This window comes from Centruroides sculpturatus, unplaced genomic scaffold (genome assembly GCF_000671375.1).
Source record: "Centruroides sculpturatus isolate CEXI.00-Female unplaced genomic scaffold, Cexi_2.0 scaffold879, whole genome shotgun sequence".
Lineage (NCBI taxonomy): Eukaryota > Metazoa > Arthropoda > Arachnida > Scorpiones > Buthidae > Centruroides > Centruroides sculpturatus.
The window spans coordinates 207,353-229,621 of NW_019385173.1; the positions used below are offsets into that span (position 1 = coordinate 207,353).

General features: G+C 27.4%; 1 protein-coding gene across 2 annotated transcripts in view; it reads left to right on the forward strand.

Moving 5' to 3' along the window:
* The first annotated feature begins 356 nt into the window (after positions 1-356).
* Positions 357-22,269, forward strand: part of LOC111635732 (inhibitor of Bruton tyrosine kinase-like) — a 44,316-nt gene continuing 22,403 nt past the window's right edge. For both annotated transcript variants that reach the window (XM_023380795.1, XM_023380796.1), the window contains exons 1-12: positions 357-548; positions 5,984-6,453; positions 7,048-7,258; positions 9,526-9,622; positions 9,982-10,106; positions 10,429-10,632; positions 12,525-12,720; positions 14,799-14,970; positions 15,629-15,752; positions 19,145-19,512; positions 21,369-21,474; positions 21,561-21,842. In XM_023380795.1, coding sequence (XP_023236563.1) covers positions 6,317-6,453; positions 7,048-7,258; positions 9,526-9,622; positions 9,982-10,106; positions 10,429-10,632; positions 12,525-12,720; positions 14,799-14,970; positions 15,629-15,752; positions 19,145-19,512; positions 21,369-21,474; positions 21,561-21,842 — 2,022 coding nt within the window. In that variant the 5' untranslated portion in view covers positions 357-548; positions 5,984-6,316. The remainder of the gene's footprint in view (positions 549-5,983; positions 6,454-7,047; positions 7,259-9,525; positions 9,623-9,981; positions 10,107-10,428; positions 10,633-12,524; positions 12,721-14,798; positions 14,971-15,628; positions 15,753-19,144; positions 19,513-21,368; positions 21,475-21,560; positions 21,843-22,269) is intronic.

Here is a 22,269-nt window from a genome sequence, read left to right on the forward strand (position 1 = left end):
AGTTTGTTCACGTATAGTGTAACTTTAAGGTTTATTAATTACTGGTAATATATAATTCATCTAGTTAGTACTGCAAAAATTAGCTAGCATACATCTTTAACAACAGTAAGCATGTAATTGAAGTAAGAAATACAATTTAAAGTGTGTATGGTGAGCAAACAATGGTTAAAATGATTATTATTTAACATTTAAAACAATTTTTAAGACTGATAATGATAACCAAAAACAATTGCATGTTATCAGCTAACTTAAAATGCCTATTTATTTCAAGTTAATAAATATAATGAAATTCTAATTATAATATGCAGTTTTTTATAGTAAGTTTTAACTTAATGCTTTGAGACTTGCTAAATATAGTGCTACATCAGACGGGAAAGTTATATCCTTGAAGATTATAAACGTTATTTTTAATTATTTCAGTTTATTGTGAAGTAAATATTAAATAAATCAAGTATTTAAGACGTAGAGAATTATGATTTGTGCTATTGCTGTAATGAGTTTTAATGCAATCGACTTAGACGTAAAATACTTTGACAGTCCATAAGGGAGTAAGTTTATTAATATTTTGTTGATAATTATTTAAATTATTGATAAATTATAATAAATATCTCTTTATTATAATGATCATGTAAGGTAAAATAATTGTTTTTATAACAATTACACAATAAATAAACTATAATACATGTTATAGTACTATAAGGACTATATAGTCCTATTGTCTTTATTATAGAAATCATATTAATGATATTCTGATATTCAACAGTCTGAAAATCAGTATAATACACCTGAATGCTTTTCGCTTGCCAAACTGTTGTTAATTCATTGCTGTAAGAATGAGCAAAAGTTTGGCAATTAAAGACTGCACCGGCAAAAAGTATGTGATTAAATGTCACTGTGACAAAACTCATTCTGTTAAGAAAAAAATACAGAATGATAAAAAAAAAACTTTTGTTAAGATGCAGTTATATCTTTAACTAGCTGTTACTCGCGGCTTTGCCTGCGCAGATTTTGCAAGCAAACCCCATTTATATTCAGTATTTCAACCACTGTAGTAATTGTTATATAACACCTACTGCTGAGAATGATGAGAATTGCCGAGAATCAAACGAACTATTTTCAATTTGATCAATTTTCTGGAACGTTTACAATTGTTCTATAATCGAACCAATATGCAATAACAAATTCGAATTTAAAATGGTTCGAACATTTTTAAAATTGAAATAGATAAAAATATTTATAACAATGTCTGAAATGTTATTAATTTAATACACCTAAGTATTCGATGAAGACTAAATCCTTTCCCTCTCCCGCCCGCAGGGGAATTTCGAAAAATCCTTTCTTAGTGTGCGTTCCCATGGCATACTCTACTAAAACGCAGATAAAAACAAAAAATCACATCTAAAATAGTACAGTAGAAGCCGTTGTTCCGGTTAAGCCTTAATGCTATCCCTCTCCCCCTGTGGAGGAATTTTGAAAAATCCCTTCTTAATGTGTGTTTCCATGATGTACCCTAACTGTGTACCAAATTTCACCTCTTTAGGTTAAGTGGTCTGCTCTGGGCGATGATGAATCAGTAAGTGAATCTTTCAGTCAGTCAGGACAAGCAATTTTATATATTTAGATTACAATATATGCCAAACTTATACAGTAAATTTGTGTCATCTGGATATAGGTTTTTTTTTACATGTGTTAAAAATGTAATAATGTTAGCAAAACTGTATTTAATCTTTAAGAAATTGCATATATAATTTTAAATGATATAAACACAAACTTGAATATATCTGATGTATGTAATTTATAGCTTTGTATTATTATTTTATATCTGTTTTATTTTCTACATTTTCACTTCCTATTTGTAGATTAATTGGTACCATTTTTTCTATATTTTTAATGCTTTTAAAATTAAGAAAATTTTATCATAAATTTACAATGCTTGATACCAAGTTGATAAATAAATACCAATAAATTAAATTATCATTTAGTTTTGCTGATTAAAAACATTTATTTTATAAATGTTTTTTTAATCAGCAAAACTGCATCGCATGTCAAACATCTGACCATTCTCTGCTTAGATCAACTCTTTTTAACAGATTAAAATGATATAAAACAGTGTTTCCCAACCTAATGTTTATGTTCTCCTGGGAGTGCACAAAGCATTTTCAGAGGATACACGAAATTACAGTGGTACCTCAGGATACGAAATTAATTCGTTCCGAAACTGAGATCGTATCATGAAAATGTTGTAAGGTGAATCATTTTTTCCCATACGATTACATGTAAAACCAAATAATTCGTTCCGACACGAAAAACACACTCAAATTAAAGCTAAGTAGTACATTGAAAAAAAATAACTTTAGTAAGGAAAACACTGAAAAATGCATTTTGTAATTGTAAATGTATAAATAACCATAATAGAATAATAATTAATAAAAAAATGTAGTTTTATTTGCACTTTACCTTTGAGGATAGACGATGGTGGAGGTGTAAACTGGTGGCGGAAGAGAGGGAGAAGGGAAATGATACTAAAACTTAACTTACATAACATAATGTAACAATAACTTAAAAATAACTTAGAAAAGATTAAAAAAATTAGTGTTGTTTTATATATATTTTTTTAAATTTTTATTCACTGCTTTTTGCTTTCTTTCCTTCACTTCCACCAGCACTTTCACTGGATAGAGGTCGCTTGGTAAAATATCTATCCAAAGAGGTTTGGCTTTGCCTACTTTTTAAAATGTTTCTAAAATGACTTAGGCAAATGTCATTACTCCGAGCAGCAATACGGCCAGTGTGAACCTTGTCGGGATGTTTCTTTGCAATAAAATCAGTCACTTTCTGATAATACCTCAAGATTTCTTTTATCGAGCGAGATCCTTCCACAACGAAGCAAACACGCGGACTGAGACCAATGAACAGAAGTGAATAAAAAATGGTGCTGCATACTAATGTAACGTCGTATGGTGAGTTTTTGTTCGTACCGCGGAGCAAAATTATGTTCAAATTTTATGTCGTATCCTGAAAATTTCGTATGCTGGGGCATTCGTATCCTGAGGTACCACTGTACTTGTAATGGTTTTCAAATGTAATTTTAAATCTACTTTTTTCAATTTAAAAGAAGTCCAGAAAATTTTGAATTGCATAGGCTGTTCAAAATTTTCTATATCGAAGTCTGTAAAAGCTACTTCAGTATAGAAAATTTTTAGAAACTTTAATATTGTTTTATATTTCTGAAGGTTTGGGTTTAATTACTTTAATTTAATCTTTTTGTTGACTATATGTCTAAAAGCAAACATGAACATTTAAGTCTATGTTCTAGAATTGAAAGGTTAATTTTAGAACACACTCTAGAAGATTGTAACCTGAGGGAGGTCTATTGAATAAGGAAGAAAACATTTGATTTTTGATTAAATCTTGTTTTTGCTGAAACATATAAGGTATTGAATTAATTTATCCTACATTTCCAGTTTGTTCACGTATAGTGTAACTTTAAGGTTTATTAATTACTGGTAATATATAATTCATCTAGTTAGTACTGCAAAAATTAGCTAGCATACATCTTTAACAACAGTAAGCATGTAATTGAAGTAAGAAATACAATTTAAAGTGTGTATGGTGAGCAAACAATGGTTAAAATGATTATTATTTAACATTTAAAACAATTTTTAAGACTGATAATGATAACCAAAAACAATTGCATGTTATCAGCTAACTTAAAATGCCTATTTATTTCAAGTTAATAAATATAATGAAATTCTAATTATAATATGCAGTTTTTTATAGTAAGTTTTAACTTAATGCTTTGAGACTTGCTAATTCTGATAACATTATCAACTAATATTTGTGATTACAATTATAATATGAATCTATTGTATAAACTTTTTTCAAGAACTTCTATATTCCTACAGTAATTAAATACTATTTTATATATACAAATAAATCTGGTTAATTTGAATTGATTGGATAGTTCAAATTCACTATTATTTCCTTTCAACTCATAATTGAATTAGTGTTTAAAAAATATAGTATCCATACTTTTTAATGTATAAACCACAGAAAATTGCTAGAACAAAAATAAAATCTTTGTATAACCTGCCCCACTCTATATCTTGCACATAAGAACATCTGTTGCTCCAAAGGTGCAAGCTTGTACAGGTAACCCCCGTATAACACAGCACTTCTATAGCATGGATTCACTGTAACACGGCTCGGGAATTAGGTAAAAAAAAAAAAATGAAATGTAATAAAAAGTGCATTCTTTTATACTTCCGTGTAACTCCATGCGAGCATTCTAATTGTTTTCGTGGCTACTTTGAATGCTCTTTCAACAAATAATCCATTTAATGGTTAAATTTTATAATTAGGACTCTTCTTTCGCCTCTAAAAGCTCATTTTAGAATTATAGATTTCTCTATCACGATACTATCAATAGTGCAAACGCTGCTGTCTTTCATTCAACATCGTTTCTAAATGTCTATAAACAGCAGCGTACTCCCATTGCAGAGCAACCGCTATTAATGAACACACCCAAAAACTGTTACCAGTTGATGATGCTCGTGCTGAGATCATCATATAGGATGAATAATCCTCTGGTAAAATATTTACTTAAATAATAAATATGTATTTTACCTATGAAAAAAATGAATAATAAATCCAATTTAAATAAGGATTTAACAGCATGTTTTTTTAATTTTTGGAACCTAACCCCTCTTTTTGTACTAGTTCTTTGTTTCGTATAACACGGATTCGCATAACATGGCAAATTTTTGGAACGTAACTCCTGTGTTATACGGGGGTTACCTGTAATTGCAATTTAAAGTCAACCTATAATCTACTCCATCATTTAAGCCACATCATGTTTTAGAGTTATTTAAACACAGGTAATCTGCAGGTTTTATGCACAAAAATACAACTTTTAGTATGAATTTGTATAATTTGAAGTTTGCATATTTTATATTTTGAATATGAAAATTAACAAATATCAAATGCAAACAATATTCACTTTTAAGTTTAAATATAATATACTTCTGGTATTTTTACTTTTTTCCTTAGAGTACAGTACCTTTTCTTCCATATTTATCGCCTGAGGACGACGACAATAAGCTCGTCGAAAGTACTAGCGATAATAAAACGCATATAACGCCGAACTCAGTGTTTTTGTTTTTGTTTATTCCATATTTATCATGGGTTATCTTGATCTACAATGGAAGTAGGTGGTTATTGACAAATGGGACTTGATATATTTGAGACATATATTTTAACATGTACTGTAAAAATTGATAAACACATTATATTTTCATAAAGTGTTTTTAAAATCTCATCCTTTTAAGAAATCTCGCATGTGGGCTGGTTTTTTAGGCCAAATCGTGTATATTCTTCAATAAATTCTTTGAATAAAAAACTATAACTTTTTACTCAATTTATTAATTGGCTCAGGTTAAAAGTATTTGCAACTATTCACTAATATTTGATTTTAAGTGACTAACAAGTACCAACAATTTCATAAAAAATTTTTTAAAGTTGGCGGACTAACTTGACAATGGTATCCCAATCTGGACTAGTAATCTGTAGGACCTTGTAATCTGTAGTCAAATGCTTTTCCTCTGAGCTCTTCCTAGATTACTTATGACTGTTTTGTTGCACTTAATTTATAGTCATATTAATTATTGCACTTACTATATTTAAAATAAATTCAAATAGATGTAAAAAAACATATAATATTATATGTATATATTAGAGCCATTAAATAATGTCATTAGTTTGTAATAAATTTGATACTATTTTGTTTTAATCTGTAAATTTAATTTTATAAAATTTTGAGTCCTGAGCTGTTTATCCTGAGACTGGAGACAAGAAAAATTTTAAAATATTCTGGAAATTTCTGAATCAGAAACTAATTAAAAAACATATGACATTTAGATATAATTTAGTTTATAAATATATTTTGCTATGAATTCATTATATATTTGTCTTAATTTTTTTACAGAAATTCTCATCAAATTATGGCTCAGTAAAAGAATCAATAATAATGCATCCCCTCTTGGGGTGCTGAAATTCTGTGAAATTTTCCCATGGAAATACATAAGTGAATATTATATATTCTTTCCATCAATCACTGCAATGAACTATTAATAAAAAAATAAGGCACTTTTTCTAAATTAACTGGACTATAGTAATGCATTTTAATTTGAAAACATTTTATTAATTTTACAATATTGAAATATTTTATGTTGTTATTAAATGTCAAAATTACAAGTTATTTGAAGTCTATAAGTGTGTGACATGCCTCCTATTAGTGAAGATATGTAAGTGTAATAAAATGAGTCATCCAGATAGCTTAACGGGTTTATCATGGGAATTAGATTGCACACTAAAGTGTCGTTCCCAAATTCATGCTTCTAAAATTTTAGCAGCAGTTACAAGAGGTGACAATGCTGAAATACAAGCCTATTGCAGGTAAGTTCATTTTTATTTATTTTTAGAAATATTTAATAATTCATTTCTAAAAAGTTCAAAATTGAAAGAATTAATTTAGTATTTTATTAGTATAGTTGTGATAATGGATATTTGTAAATTAAATTATCATATTGTTTCATTTGTTGTTGTACAGTATTACAATTGACTTTGAAAACATGATTATTTATGTTTTTAATGTTTGTGACATTTGGTATTTTTAAATCTCATATTTATTTATGATAGTACAGCTATCTGCACATATTCAGAACAAGATCGTTTTATTATATCTATACAAAACATTTGCATAGCATTTTTTTTTAATATTTAGTAATATTTTTATTTTGGAGCTCTAGTTTAATGATGAACGTAGTTAGTTAATAACCAATTACATTAAAATTTTAAAGTTAACTTTTAAATGTTTAAAGTATCAAATTACATATAACTATAATACATANAGAAAATTAGTTTATATCTACAATGTCCATGGATGGCCTTGCACTATAAAATTATAATTTTAATTATTATAATTCTTAAAAAGTTGTTAATTTTATAACTTTTATTTTATTTTAAAAATTAATACTAATTATTCTGTAGATGGCTTTGCCACAATTTCTTCAGTGTTACTGATAAGTTAGGAAGAAATATATTGCACATGGCTGCTGCTTGTGGAAAATGGAGATTAATAGAATGGTTAATTAAGAAATGCCATTCAGAAGTAGATGTGAAAGATGCAGAATCTGGATGGACTGCACTTCATCGTAGTCTTTTTTATGGACAACTTACCACAGCTAGAAAACTTTTGATGGTATGAAATAGTATGTTATGAAAAACTGCATTCTACTGCTTTATTCAGAGTTATTCTTTATTATTGATCTTCATACACAAGTGCATTCAGAGGTGTGTTCCATCTTTAGTGTTTATATTTGTAATAAGCATAGAAAAAAATTAAAATAAAACCAAAACACTAAAAATAAAGCATTCTCTTTTCCTTCTATTCTTTCCCTTAACTTCATAATCATTACATTAAAAAAAATAAACTTTCAAACAGAAAGAACATTTGATTTTGAATTCTCTATATAAAATTTATATCAGATGAACATTTTAAGAAAAGGGGACAGGTTGCCCACCTTTAGTTATCATAGCTTTTTCTACAACCCCCATTTATTTTGCTTTTCATTTAACAACCATTTTTACATCACAGAAAAATCTTCATTATCTCAAACATTAACCACTTCGTCTTTCTTATACTACTAGATATTTTTCACCATTGAGATATTCTCTTTTCCTAACCCCATTACTAACTCTGTTCTCTTCCATTAAACTTCTATATCTCTACTATCTATATGTTGCCACTAAAATCATTCCTATTCTACATTTCTTTATGTTCTCTTGATGTTTCCTGATCCTCTTCAAGTTACATCTTGTGATCCCTACATATACAGTGAAACCTGGTTAACTTGAAATGGTCAGGGAAAAAAATTTGGACTTGTTATAAAGTTTTGAGGAATTTAAGTTAACCAGTTTGATTTAACATGTTATGTTAGATGATTGGAGAAAGAAAATGAATTTGAATAAATGCAACTTCAAGTTAACCAGGTTCCACTGTATTCTTTCTCCTCCCTCTCTTTTTCAGAGGGACATTATAGACTCCCATGTTGTCTAAGGCAGAGGTCTGCAACCTTTCTGATCTCACGGACCATTAAACTCACACTTTTGAATTCCATGGACCACTCTCATGAATTTTTTTAAATGATACAAAATTTATAGAATAATGACCATAAAAGTTCAATTTTACTATATTAATATGAAACTCACTTGTTTAATTATAACAAATTAATGCAAGCCAAAAGTTTGTTATTGCTTGTTTGAAATAAGTTTATGGATTATTAGCACTTTTCCATGAAGGACGACAATAGCACTCACAATATTGTTTATTGTTCATTATTTATTGATAACAGTCATTTCGAATTTGGTTTTAGATTCAAATAAAAAATCCCAATGAGTGAATAAAAAACAACTAAGCATTTTGCATTTCATTAGTTTGCGTAACTGTCAGTTGATCAATGCCCAAATTTCTCTACGGACCACCCAGATTTTCTCGCGAACCATCAATGGTCCACAGACCACCATTTGGTGACTGACGGTCTAAAGGATATATTTTTTTTATTTTGTTTCAAAACATATCAAAAACCATCTTATTACAGATAAAGGCACCTTTTTTTCCCACAGTCCTCTCTAGCTTCTTTCAAAAAATTTTCTCTAAATAAAGCAGTGGAATGTGATTTTTGAAAATCAGAGTGAGTGTTCTTTTGCTATAGTATGTTATGTTTTGAATTTCAAATTTGATATAATAAACAATTTATTTTTTATTAATTTTTAAATAAAGTGAATATTATTAATAATAGCATTAAAAATATGCAGTATTTCACTTATGCATTAGAACAGCAATAACTAAACTTTTTTAATTGAAAGTGATGTGTCAATATGCTTCTGGGCCATATTAACATGTGCCATAGGCTGAATTTAGTCCAGAGACTATAGCTTAGGTATCATTGCATTAGAAAATGTAGTGAATGTGTAATTCACTTGCATTCTTTTCTCATTATAATAAATATAAAAGTTATAATAATTAAATATTTTCACAAAATTGTAAAAAGTTTAAAATTTTGTCACCTTGTTTTAAGGTAAGAATTTTGTAAACTGTAAAAGTTTCCACTTGTAATGGAAGTCTGTCTCAAAATAAATGATATTTTTCTAATACTTCTCTTTCCTAAAGACATTTTAATTACAGTAATTAATTTTTTATTTTGTTTTTATAATACTGAATCTAATGGCCTAAAAATGTTAAAAAATATAAATGTTCAGAATTCAAATAAGTAGATAATCATGTCTCTATTTCAAAGTTAATTTTTAAAAATTTTTATTAAATTCACTTTGATATTTTTTCTAAAGGTTTTGAATAATTTAAGAAGTTAAACGTCCTAAAATATATTAGTTACATGTTTTTGTCAGATTTACAGTTTACATTATATGAGATACAATTTTGTACAGATATATGTTTTTATATTTTAGTATGGAGCCAATCTACAAATATATGATCATGAAGGCTTGACACCTCTGGAAATTTTAATTAAGGATAGACCTCTGTATATTGAATATGATAAGAATAGTATGTATGAATATTTATATAGTAATAATTTGTAGTATATAATAAAAATATATTTAATCAGAAGTTTTCTTCAGTACAAGACAATAATCACAATTTCAAACATTAAAAATTAATTGAAATAACTGTAATGTTATCTTAGGACATTATTATTATAACAACAACAAGCAAAACAAAATGTTAAAATAATATGTAAATTTAAACATAAAAATATATAGATTTCTTACATTCATACAATATACATACAGTATACATTCTTACATTCATTAAAATAAATTTTTATATTCGTATTTATTTACTTTTTATTTAATACTTAATCAAATATAACTTAGATAAAAATTTTTATATTTTGAAATTTTCAGATCCATCAGAAGTATATGTTTGGGGAAGTAATACAAATTATAATTTAGGTCTAGGAAATGAACAAAGCAGAAATCACCCAGAATTACTTGATAAGTTCAGAAGAGAAAATATCAATATCAAGCAGGTAAATTTTTTTAATGTTTTATTCTGAAATTTTTTCCCGTTCCTTAAAATATATAAATGCTATTAGGTGTTACAAGTTACATAAATTAAAGCTACAAAAGTATTTCAAAATGTGTTTTCATTATTGTTCCTAGAATTTTCTATAATTCTTGAATTTTCATAATTAGTTATCCCCTGGTCCCAGACATTGCAAATTATTGAGTTTCTACTTTATTATGAAAAATATGATTTAAAGTTATAAGCATTTTCTTTAAAAGAAAACTTGTTTTGGAAATCTTATAAATAAATTTTAATTTAATTATTTGGAATTATTTTTATTTTAGGTGGTAATGTGCAAATTTCATAGTATATTTCTTTCAACTGATGGTCGTGTATTTACATGTGGACATGGCCATGGTGGTCGCCTAGGACAGAATTCAGAGCAAACTGTTCTAATACCTCATGTTATTAAAGGTCTTGGTACCTCAATATGTCAAGAGATTGCTGCAGGTCAAGATCATTTGGTCATATTAACCGAAGGCAACCAGGTATTTTAATCTTTCTTTGTTTTTTTTCTTTTTGTTTTTGTTTGTTTTTTATTTCAAAATTTATATTATAATGGATAAATATAAAAGAAATGCATTTACAAATAAAATAGAAAAATTTGAAAAAAACAAAAACAAAAAAAATTAAATCGTATATTGATTATAATATTTGGTTTGCATCAAAAGAAGTTAATAATAAAAAGAAATAAACAATTAAAGCTAGAAATAATAATTTATTGATAGTTTTATTTAAGGCCAAGACTCCACTACCATAAAAATGGCATAAAACCCCTCGCTGTAAAAGCTTTTAATCACATGACCCTGATATTTTATGCCTGATCAGGTCATAAAACCAGCATAAAAGCAAGTTGAGCAGTGTTCAACTCACTTTTACGCTAGTTTTATGACCTGCTCAGGCGTAAAATATCGGTTGCGTGATTATAAGCTTTTACAGCGAGAGGTTTTACGCCATTTTTATGATAGTGTAATTTCGGCCTAAGTAATAGCTTTTAATCTTCTTCAGTTTAAATTTTTAACACATCAGCTGTTCTGAACTGGATTTTAATTACTAATTTTGAATCGAACAATATAATATTTGTTTAAATTTTGTAAGTTTTTAATGATGATTATAATAATATCTAGTCATTTTTGTCTATATTTCCAAAAATATCATCATTTGTCAGTTCATAATTTAGGGTGAAAATAAAATGGAAATAATTAAAATAAATTAATTATGTTAACAATGTTTATTCTAACATACTTTATACCTATAGGTATAATTTGCTGAGTAAGTTACATACAGTCTACATATTCCATTAGTAATATAGTTACAGATCTTGATATATAGAGAAATGATTGTTGTCCTAGTAAACTGCTAAAATTTTGTCAGTTTGATTTCATTATCTCTACAAGAGATAAGAGATTGTCTTTAGATAGATAAAGGAATTCATCTGTTCAATAATTTCACCATTTACCGGAATTCTGATCTGAATTTGCATTTGCTTACAGAAGTTAATGTTAGTTGTGATAATCAAAATTAGTATAGTTTTCTTTAATGCTAAGTGCTACTATATTAATTTGATAAATATAGAGGCATTTATCTTAGTTCTAAGGAAAAGTAGGACATGAAAATTATTTGGATCTGTAATGTAAATTTAAGAATTATTAAAATACATAAATTATTAGTTCTTGTGAGTGTACAAGATGTGTGTACGAAGTTTGGAGACTTACTTTATAAAAAAAAAAAGTATGTGGCAACTAATGATTCATGTAATAAACTAACCCTTGACCTTCTAGACCTTTGGATATTGCTCTAACAAGTGAGAAAATTAGTTTATATCTACAATGTCCATGGATGGCCTTGCACTATAAAATTATAATTTTAATTATTATAATTCTTAAAAAGTTGTTAATTTTATAACTTTTTTCCTTTATGTATTTTTTGCATCAATTTATGTTTCTTATTGTTTAATTATTTACTAAGAAATTCATTAAGCATCTGTGCAGGTAGGAAGAAATTTAAAAAATTTTTTTGATCTTTTACTTAAGAAAATTCTTGTTTTCTGTTCCATTTTGACAAAAGTCTTTTGCCTGATAAATATAAATATGATAATTCATTGATGAAAATACTTTATATATATATAAATATTATTTTGAGTTCTTATAAAAATTATTTTAAAGTTAGAATGACTTTAAAGAATTTTAGAATAGAACATGTACAAATGCATTCCATTTTAACAGACATGCTTTTATCACATTTTTCTGGTTATAAAAGTTTGCTTATTTTAAATAAATATTTGTAAATATTGATTTTATACAAGTAAATATTTGTTCTATGTTATGTTTAGTGATTATTGTGAACCAAAATTAATTTTGTAATGAATTTATCATATTAGGTATGGACTTGTGGCTTAAATACATATCATCAACTCGGTCATGTTCCACCACCAGAACGTCTACTTTATCCTCGTCCAATAACTTTAAAACTCATAAAAAACCAAGAGTTTATTGGAGTTTGTGCTGCACGTTACCATACAGTCTTATTTACAAATGATGCTGTTTTTACTTTTGGTTTAAATGCTGGTCAGTTAGGTAAGCTGAGATTTTTTTCTTTATAATAAGTAATTAATTTTATATTAATATTTCATTTAATAATTGATTTTTACAGTATTTTTTTACAAGAACTTGCTTCTGACACATTGCCTGTTATAGCACAATTTGTCTTGCATGTCATGCCACAAAAATAATGCTAACATATTTTTCAGAGATTTTGATGCTGGTGTTGCGACTTTTTGAATAGTGTAACAATCCTAAATACCCAGATTTTAAAGATATTTCCTAAGAGCATTCCAATTTTGAACCACTAATCTAGAGGATTTTATTTTAAATTTACTTAAATTCACTGACTTTTCAATAATATAAACTGATATTTATTTAAATTTCAGATTAGATTACTCATAATTTAAGAATCTAGTACTGTATGATACAGCAGTTCTCAACCTTTCTGAGGTTGTGGAACACCATTCATATACAGTACTTTTCATTATACAGAGCATTAGCATCAATATATTCAAAAATTGATAAGCAATTCCATGTGTACAATTCTCAGGAAACAATGAAGCAATAAACCAATATGCTAACTTTAATGTATGAAATAGAATAGAAACATGGAATTGTCTCTATGGCAATCGGAATAAATTTGCAATAAAAACTTTAAAATATTTTTTTTTGTGGAACATTCTAGGCAGGTTGCAGAACATTGGTTAAGAACCACTGTATTAGATTGAAAACTAATATAAAAGTAAATAACTTTATGTAATAATTAATGTATTTTGTGATGCCATTCATTTAATTTTTGAAAAATTATCTTATTAGAAAAATATTCAAACTTGGAAGAAAGCAAAATTCACATGTTTGAGTATTTTGCACTAATTTTGCACTAAAAATTTTTACACTAATATAATTTATTAATTATCTGAAAGATAATGGAAAATTGTAGAACAAGATTTTACTAATAAGAGTTTTTAATGTAAAAATATAACTTATTAAAACATCCAATGATGTTATTATACAATTCAGCATATAAACTCAAATAAATATATTTATCAGAATGTAAAAAAATTGAAACTAAAAATATTTTAAAATAACTTCTCTCTGTTGAAAGAAAAAGAAAAAAAACATGTTAATAAGTACAAAGACTAAAGTTGGGTGAATGCTACCTTTTGAATATTAGAAAGTATTTAAGATTCAAGATCTTAGTATTCAAATTTGTTTTTTATCAATGTAATATTAAGAATATCTTCAATATTGTGCCCAAATACTAGAAAGTATTTGAGTGTTTGCAGATAGTATTCACTCATCTCTATTTAAAATTCAAAGTCAAAATTAAAATTTTGAACTGTGCAGTAAAATTTACTGCATTTGTCATAAACTATAAAAACAACCATTCAGACCTTTAAATGCAGTGCTAGTTTACTTTTTCTAACATTTTTGGTCATTTTAAATGCTCTTCCTCAGGATAAAATAGAACAAAAGCTGTCCTCTGTTTTAGAGAACAGCTTTTGTTCTATTTTTAAAGTGCAAGTTTTTATCGTGAGGAAGAGTGTTTAAAATGACTGAAAGTGTTAGAAAAAGTAAAATTGACACAGCATTTAAAGGTATGAGTGGTTGTTTTTGTAGTTTAAAATTTTGAAGTTTTATTTCTTAAAATTTTGTAAATTATTTTATTGGAATAAATAAAGCAAGTTAAACAATAAATATTAAATAAATTATTAACTAAATAAGTTATATAAGGTAATCAAGTTCACTAAATATCTAGGATATTTATGTATTTAAGAGCTAGTTAATACTCAAATTTGAGATAAATGATATCTGCCTATCTCTAGCAAAGATAATAATTGACATATTTCTTTTTTGTAGCTATAATTTTTCCTTTCAATTACTTTTTACTGAAACTTAAAATTAAGTTTAAATAATTTTTGGGAATTTTCTTTCTAATATTTAATAACATGTGTATGTAGGAAATAACAAGTGATATTTAATATCTAGATTACAACCAAGAAAATAATTGCTATTAATGGATTTTTCTTTTTTGTATTGTCATAAATAAGACATTTAAATTTAATTATTCTCAACAAATAAAATTAAACAATAATAATTTTTTTAAACAGGTCATCCAAAAGGGAGTCGAACTCAAATTTCTCCTAGACAAGTGTCAACATTAGACCATAAAGATTGGAAAATAACTCATGTTGTTGCTAGTGATGGTGCTACTGTATGTGCCACAAATAAAGGCGATGTGTTTGTCTTGCATGAATATCAGTGTCGCAAAATTGCTTCAAGGTTTGTTTTTAACATGTTAAAATTTTAAATAACTATGCCAGATTATATTAATTATTTTAAATTTAATATATTGCAGTGGCAATTTGATAATTGGTAGTTTACCAAATAAAAAAATAAGAGTATAATTTCTGTAGTGCCAGTATAATAAGTCCTGGTAATAGAAGATATGTTATTATAGATGAAAATTTATATTTTAAAAAAGTAAGAGCTTGCAAATTCTAATCTTGTATGGTCTTGTTTTATGTGGGGGAGGGTTACTCGTCAATGTTATCAGTCTCAGTAGCAAATTGTCACTAGAAAGCGTAATTTTCATTAACCCTTGAATTTGTTAAAGCATAATGTTTATGAATATTTATATTTTTTATATTTACTAATAACATATAAAAAATTTAATATATANTCAATTGAAATCTCTCACAATATTTTATTTTTCTGAATGAATGATTACAATATATCAAATAGTTGGTTTGTACTTAACAATTTTGTTTTTTAAATTTATAAATCTTTCTGATATTGTATTTTTTACTATTTATTCTAATTCAAATAACATTTTATTAATAAATTCAGTATCACAGTATAAAATTTCAAGCTGATATCCTATAAATTTTTTTATATAATCCAAGAAAATTAATAAAAATCAAATGATTTATTTTTTCAGACAATTAGAGATACAAAAATTATCAGTTGTTGGTGGACATCTAGATGCTCGATGTGAAGCAGCAAGTGTTAAGGAAGGTGGTGGTTTTGAATTACGAATTGTTATACTGACAAGATCTGGAAAGGTATAATTAATACATTGAAATTTATCTCTCTTCATAATTTATTAATTAATTTGAACAGATTTGGATATGATCTTTTTAGTCAATGAAATAATGTTTTATCATATGAAAAACTTTTATATCACAACTGGTAAAAGCTATCTCTATAAGATGATGATATTTTCCATGACTAAAGACAATGATTAATGTCTTGGTGATTATTAAATCAATAATTATTTTATCCAGAAATATTAGGTTCATATTTCTTATTTGCTTATGATTAAATTTGAATTCAGTATATAGATATATTCACATTGATAAATTTACATTTTTCTAGAAATTATTAGAATTGGAAAGATTTTTGGGATATCATTTATGATCACTAGAAATTTATCAATGATTAGTCATTCAACCATTTCAGTTGTTTTTGAGACTGTTGCTATTAGATTAGATTCTATTGATTCAAAGAATATTCTGCTTTATAAACTTCTCATATGATTTATACTAGGACAACACAACTTTGTTGGTTTATGATAGAATTGAGGTGGAGCTGGAAAGAAAGAAGCGATCCTTGCATTTTTTTAGGTACAGGAGAGGCTATTCTCATATCTGGTGATCCAGAACAAAGCAATCTCCATTGATTGCTTTGTTTTGTGTTTTGTTCATTTTCCATTAGATACACACAATAGATGGCCGGATGGCTGAGCAGTCAAGATGGCAGCCTACCGCTCTGGGGGACCCGGGATCGAATCCTGACAGGTCAAGGAATCCCCAGGAATTTTTTGGGGAGGTCCATTTGGATATGTTGGGCCCATCCCTTACCACCTGGTCACCCCATTGTGGGCCTGGCCGAACCCATAATGGGCCTGCTATAAGAGGCCCTCTTAGTGCCCACAGGGTGGAAAGAGTATATAAAAAAAAAAAAAATACACACAATGCTGTTTTTATTTTTGACCCCAAATTCTGTTAGGTGCATTCAATCACTTCAGAGCGTAGATATTATCACTACTCTGTATGTTGAAAACAACAAAGTCATGAACCACTGTTTTTTACATTTAAAATGACCTTATCCATTTTTGAATTCTTCATTACAATTAATGGAAAATGGTAGTTTTATGAAAATCAGCCTATCAAAAATATCAAGTGAACTCAATTCTATAACCCATAGATGATGTGTTAGCAACAGTGGGATATCACTTTGTTGTACACACTCATGCTACCATCTTGTATCTCAAAAACAAAGTCATGGACATCCATTTTTTATTACATTTTTAGATTCTTCTTCTCAATTAATGGAAAATGGCAGAGTTTAATCAAAATCAGTCAACCAAATTTTGAGAACAAGCACAATTTTGTTAACCACATAGAAGAGGCATCACTACTCTGCTATGCCTCAATCAATACTCTGTACCATTATCAATTACATATACTCTGTACCATTATCAGTTATAAAATAATTATTCAATGAAGTCATGTAAACATTTATTAAACTTTTTGTAAGAGTAAACTTCATTGATTTTATTATTATCAACTACTATTATATATTTGAATAATAATTGTACCTTATGAATTTATTTTCTGACTTATTTCCATATTAACATGAAATAATTTAATGATTTCTTTTAAAATGTTTGTTATAACTCAATATTAGATAAATAAAATACATAACTACAATTACATGAATATCAATATAGAAAATAAAGTTTAACACTTTTGATCTACAGCTGATTAATAATTTATACCGTGGTGGCCTGGGGGATTTTTTGGAATTGTGGCAATGTGCAAAGCACCCCTATGCTTCTGCATCATGGGACCAAAGGGTTGATACCGCATTTGCTATGACTGCATCATCAGGACTGACATTGTTGTGTCTTAAGGACAGACACAGAAACCTTTTTGCATGAGTAGTTGCATCTGTAGGTGCTTGGCCTCAGGATAGAGATGGATTGGGCAAAAGAAGTGCACTTTACAACTTGATTATGAAAAATAATACCTGTTTATTGACTATATAAACTATTTACACATATAAGCTTTAAGCGTGAGAGAGAGAGTTTACAAACATTTGCACGTGGTATTTACCTGAAGATTGCTGTCTTGATTTGGGCTTTTTCCAGTGGAGGAGACACTATAGTTCTTGGTGGGTACTTGGGGTCATCAGCTATCAGCAGTTAAGCTTCTGATCGCTGGCTATTGCAGAGTATCCACAGCAAAGTGTATCCTACTGCACATATGACCAACCATCGAGGATGGATGAACTCTCTGTTGCGACATTGGACCCGTTCTTTTATTCTGGGGTCTTGTAACTCTTGTCCTTTTTTGGTAAGTTGTAAAATCCATGTCCAATAGCAAATTTTTTCTAGGGTGACACATCCAGATGTGTCACCTCTAGACATGGAAGCAAGTTTGTGGGAAAGGCTATAATCATATTCCTTTTGATTTTTTTTTCCTCTTTTGGAAAAATTTTTTGAATAAAATTTTTCATCAAGTCCAGGCCCTCACAAAATTTTTGTGAAGATGCTATAAGAGTACAGAAAATTCCAATTGTTTTAAACAAATAATACTATGGGAGTCCAGAATATTTATCTGTTATATAATTTGTTTTTGACTAATTCTGTTAATCACATCAAAACTAGAAAAGGACTCTACTAGACATTGGTCACAGGAAGTAAACAATACTTTTGTGCAAGACAACTCATCAGCATTTTGAAGATGTAAACCATGTGCCATCAGTAAGAATCCAGAATTGAGTTGTCATTAGAGGAGGGGAAAACTTTTTATTTGGAATATTTCAAGATTTGACTATAAGATGAGAATTTCCCATGGAAAGAAAGAAGGGGAGCATGATAAAGCGAGAGGGATCAAGAAGAGTAGGGTGGACCCAATAAATGAGGGTCTTTAACAAACTATTGGCTAACTACCACTCACTAGCTATTGAATCAGATCATGTGAGACTTTGAGTTATGACTATCCATCACTCAGTTGCCAATCCAACTCTATGGTTTACATCCAGTGCTCCATCATACCCAATTACTGTTAGAGGAAAGACTCAAATAATCTATCTCCTGAACTCTCCAACTTTTGTTCTAGTCATTTTGGTTTTTAACCAGGTATTACGTGAACTTTCTCTCAATCAAAAGCTATTATACTTTTCATACTATGTATAAGTAAATTTATTTAGAGATTTTAGTGTGTGTATGGCCATTCTATCAGGACCCACACAACAACAACTTTTAACTAAAGTGGGTTGCCATATGTTGAGTTTTGCATAGGCCAACCAGTCAGGCCTGACAACATTTACACACCAAATAATTTGTACTCAAAATAATTTTTTGCTTTATTCAAATTATTGTTGTTTTATAATTGTAATACTTTTTTGATATTTAAAATTTATTAAATATTAAAATATTTTTTACTAGATATTTTTATGGAGAGAATCATATCCTGTTTTAAGAAGATGTCTTTTCAACATTGGAAGACAATTATTTGTTTCTGATCTTCAAGTTACACATTCTGTTATTTCCTTTATTACAAAAGATGGTGAAGGATTTCAAGGAAATCTTGCTTTTTCAAAAGACAATTCATTAAATTCTGCAGAGAAAGGTTCATCTATTCTTTGTAATACAAAATCGTCAATGATGGTCAATTCTTTACATACATTACTAAATAAAGATGAGTGTGATCTAATACGCATTAAACGTTTGCATGGAATTCATAGAGCAGTTCAAATAACTTCAGATTCAAAAGGAAGAAATTTTGCTGTGCTCCAATCTCATCCAAAAATTGGGTGTGTATTCATTTAAAATTCATTTTTAATTTTTAGGTTATTCAAGAATTTATTATTTTGAAATTATTTAAGTCAGTCAGAAAAACTAGATCTAAACCAGGGCTTTCCAATGGTGTTGGTATTGACTCCTTAGGGTCCAATACCAACACCATTGGAAAGCTCTAAAAGTTTGAGAGGGTTTGATAAAACTGCAAATATAAAAAAATTTATTTTAAAATATTAAAATTTTATAAACTGTTTTGCTTCAAATTAATTTAGGAATATGCTTTTTTAAAAATTATGAAGAAGGTGCATGTATCTACTGTATAAATAAATCAGAGATGTCTTGAAAATGTAAATAAACTCACACAAATTTCAGACATGCTTTCAGACTTTAATCTTTAACACTGTCACTGTGTTTTCTTTTTATAAGTTAATCTAAGCATTTAATACAGTTTATTTCAAAATTTTTAAGTAAGTGTTATTAAACTGTTTTTAACCATAAGTATTACTTACCTACAAATGATTACTTCCTTTGTAAAAATGATTGAAAATGGTGGTGTCTTGGTACTTGAACAATTCGGTATTCAAACACAAATTCTGGGAAAAAAGTCACTTGGTATTTGACTGAACAAATACTATCAATTAATAACATATTTTTAATGATAAAAATAAATGATAAAAATTATGAAAATGTTGACGATACATCTGATCAAGATCTATAAAAAAGCTGAGATGACGATGATACTTTGTAAAAAGAAAATGCCCTTGTTTAACTAAAATTAATATTAACACACAATACAGTACTTTTAATTGTGATTTTTAGTTAATTATTGATTGGAAATAAATTATTGATTGCTTTAATAAACATATTTCTCTTAGCAAAAGCATACTATTCTTTTTTTGTTACTAACTTCTGGAACATAATCCTATGTTTTACATTAGTCCTTTGTTTCATATAGCACAGATTTGCATGACATAGCAGTTTTTCAGAACATAACTATCGTGTTATATGAGGGATACCTGTATTTCATTAAGAAGAGTGATGAAAATTAAACTGGGCCTGTATATTGCTTTATTAATTTACAATTATTGAAATAGTGATTGTCTCTATATATAAATAAAAATTTTACCTGAAATAAGAATAAGTTTTTGTCTCCTTCACAAACTTTTTTTCTAGTTATTGAATGTGAATATTACAGATGATTAATGCATTTTCCATTAGTATATTCTTGTTTTAATGCAGTTTATTAATTATGATCAATTCATTTTTTTTAGTATAATGCAATTGGAAAGCCACTAATGTTATGTGGACAGTGTCCTTACTACACTTTCATACTGTATTTTTCCAGTCTTTCTTGAACTAGTTGCTATAATGTTTATTTGAAACTGTATTCTTTTGGAAATAATTATTGTTGACTGATTTAAGTCTTCATTAATATTATTGAGTGGAAAATGCACAATGATGTCATTCAGCAAATAGATTTTTTTGTATCATAGTCTTGTGGCTTGTTGTCCTGTGAATTGAATAGATAACTACATATCTGAGATTCTTTTGAGTTTTGTTCAGTTCTTATGAATGCAGTCAAACTATCATTAAATATATTCTTATGTGATATAGATTTTCACTTAACATATGTTTTCTTAATGTGCTGTGTTTAAGAAACATATTTGCTGCATTAATAGATTACTAACTGTACAAGGAAATTAATTAATAAATAATAATTCTAATGTAACATAATTTTTCTAAAATAATCTTTTATTCCATTAATTAATTTAATGATAATTTAAAAATTAATAATCATTTTTAATTATTTTTACAGAAATTATTTTAAAATTACAAATAATTTATATTTTTGAAATTTATTAATTTGCAGTTTAACTGAATTACCAACTTTACCACCTTCAGAAATGCAAGAAAATTTTCTGCATCTTTTGCAAAGTGTGCATCCCGAAGACATTATTCATGATGTTATAATAAAAGTATTAACATTTTTTTTTTACTAATATTATTTACTAAAATGCATTGAAAGTTACATTTCTTTGATATTATTTATTTATTTTTTCAGGTTGGAAGTAGATATTTTCATGCACATAAATATATTTTGGCTTCTCAAAGTGAATATTTTCGGAAACTTTTCATTTCTGAAGAAATTACCAATGGAATACTACAGACAATGTCAGTTGATGATGTAACTTCTGATACATTTGAACAGATCTTACAATTTACATATACTGATGAATGTGATTATCTAAAGGAAGGAAAAGAAATACATAAAAAGAATCCTTTGCCATGTAATTCAAATAATAAAGATATTGCAAAAAATGAAATTGGTATTTCAGCATATGAGGTTAGTGCATAATTAAATCCTTGTTAATGTATTGAACTTATTGCAAATATGTCATTATGGACATAAAAATAAATTAAGATTTTGAGTTCTATACTTATAGTTAAAAATTGACTAAATTATAGTTCAGACTTGGATAACACGTTACATTATAAAACAATTGTCACTAAATTTCACGAATAATATAAAATTATTGTTGAAAACGCTAGACATGGTGGTGATTGTATAGAATAATGAAATTAGCTATTGAATATGTTAAAATACATGTAATAAAAGTAACAGTTTGTGTTTTTTTTCTGTGTGTTGAACTAAATAACTTTATTTTTTCATTAAAACTGATTATTTAGTGTTTGTAGTAAAGATTTTATTTAGATATTTTTTTTTCCAGAAAATTTAGCAAAAAGGTTAAATTTTTATTTATGATATGGAA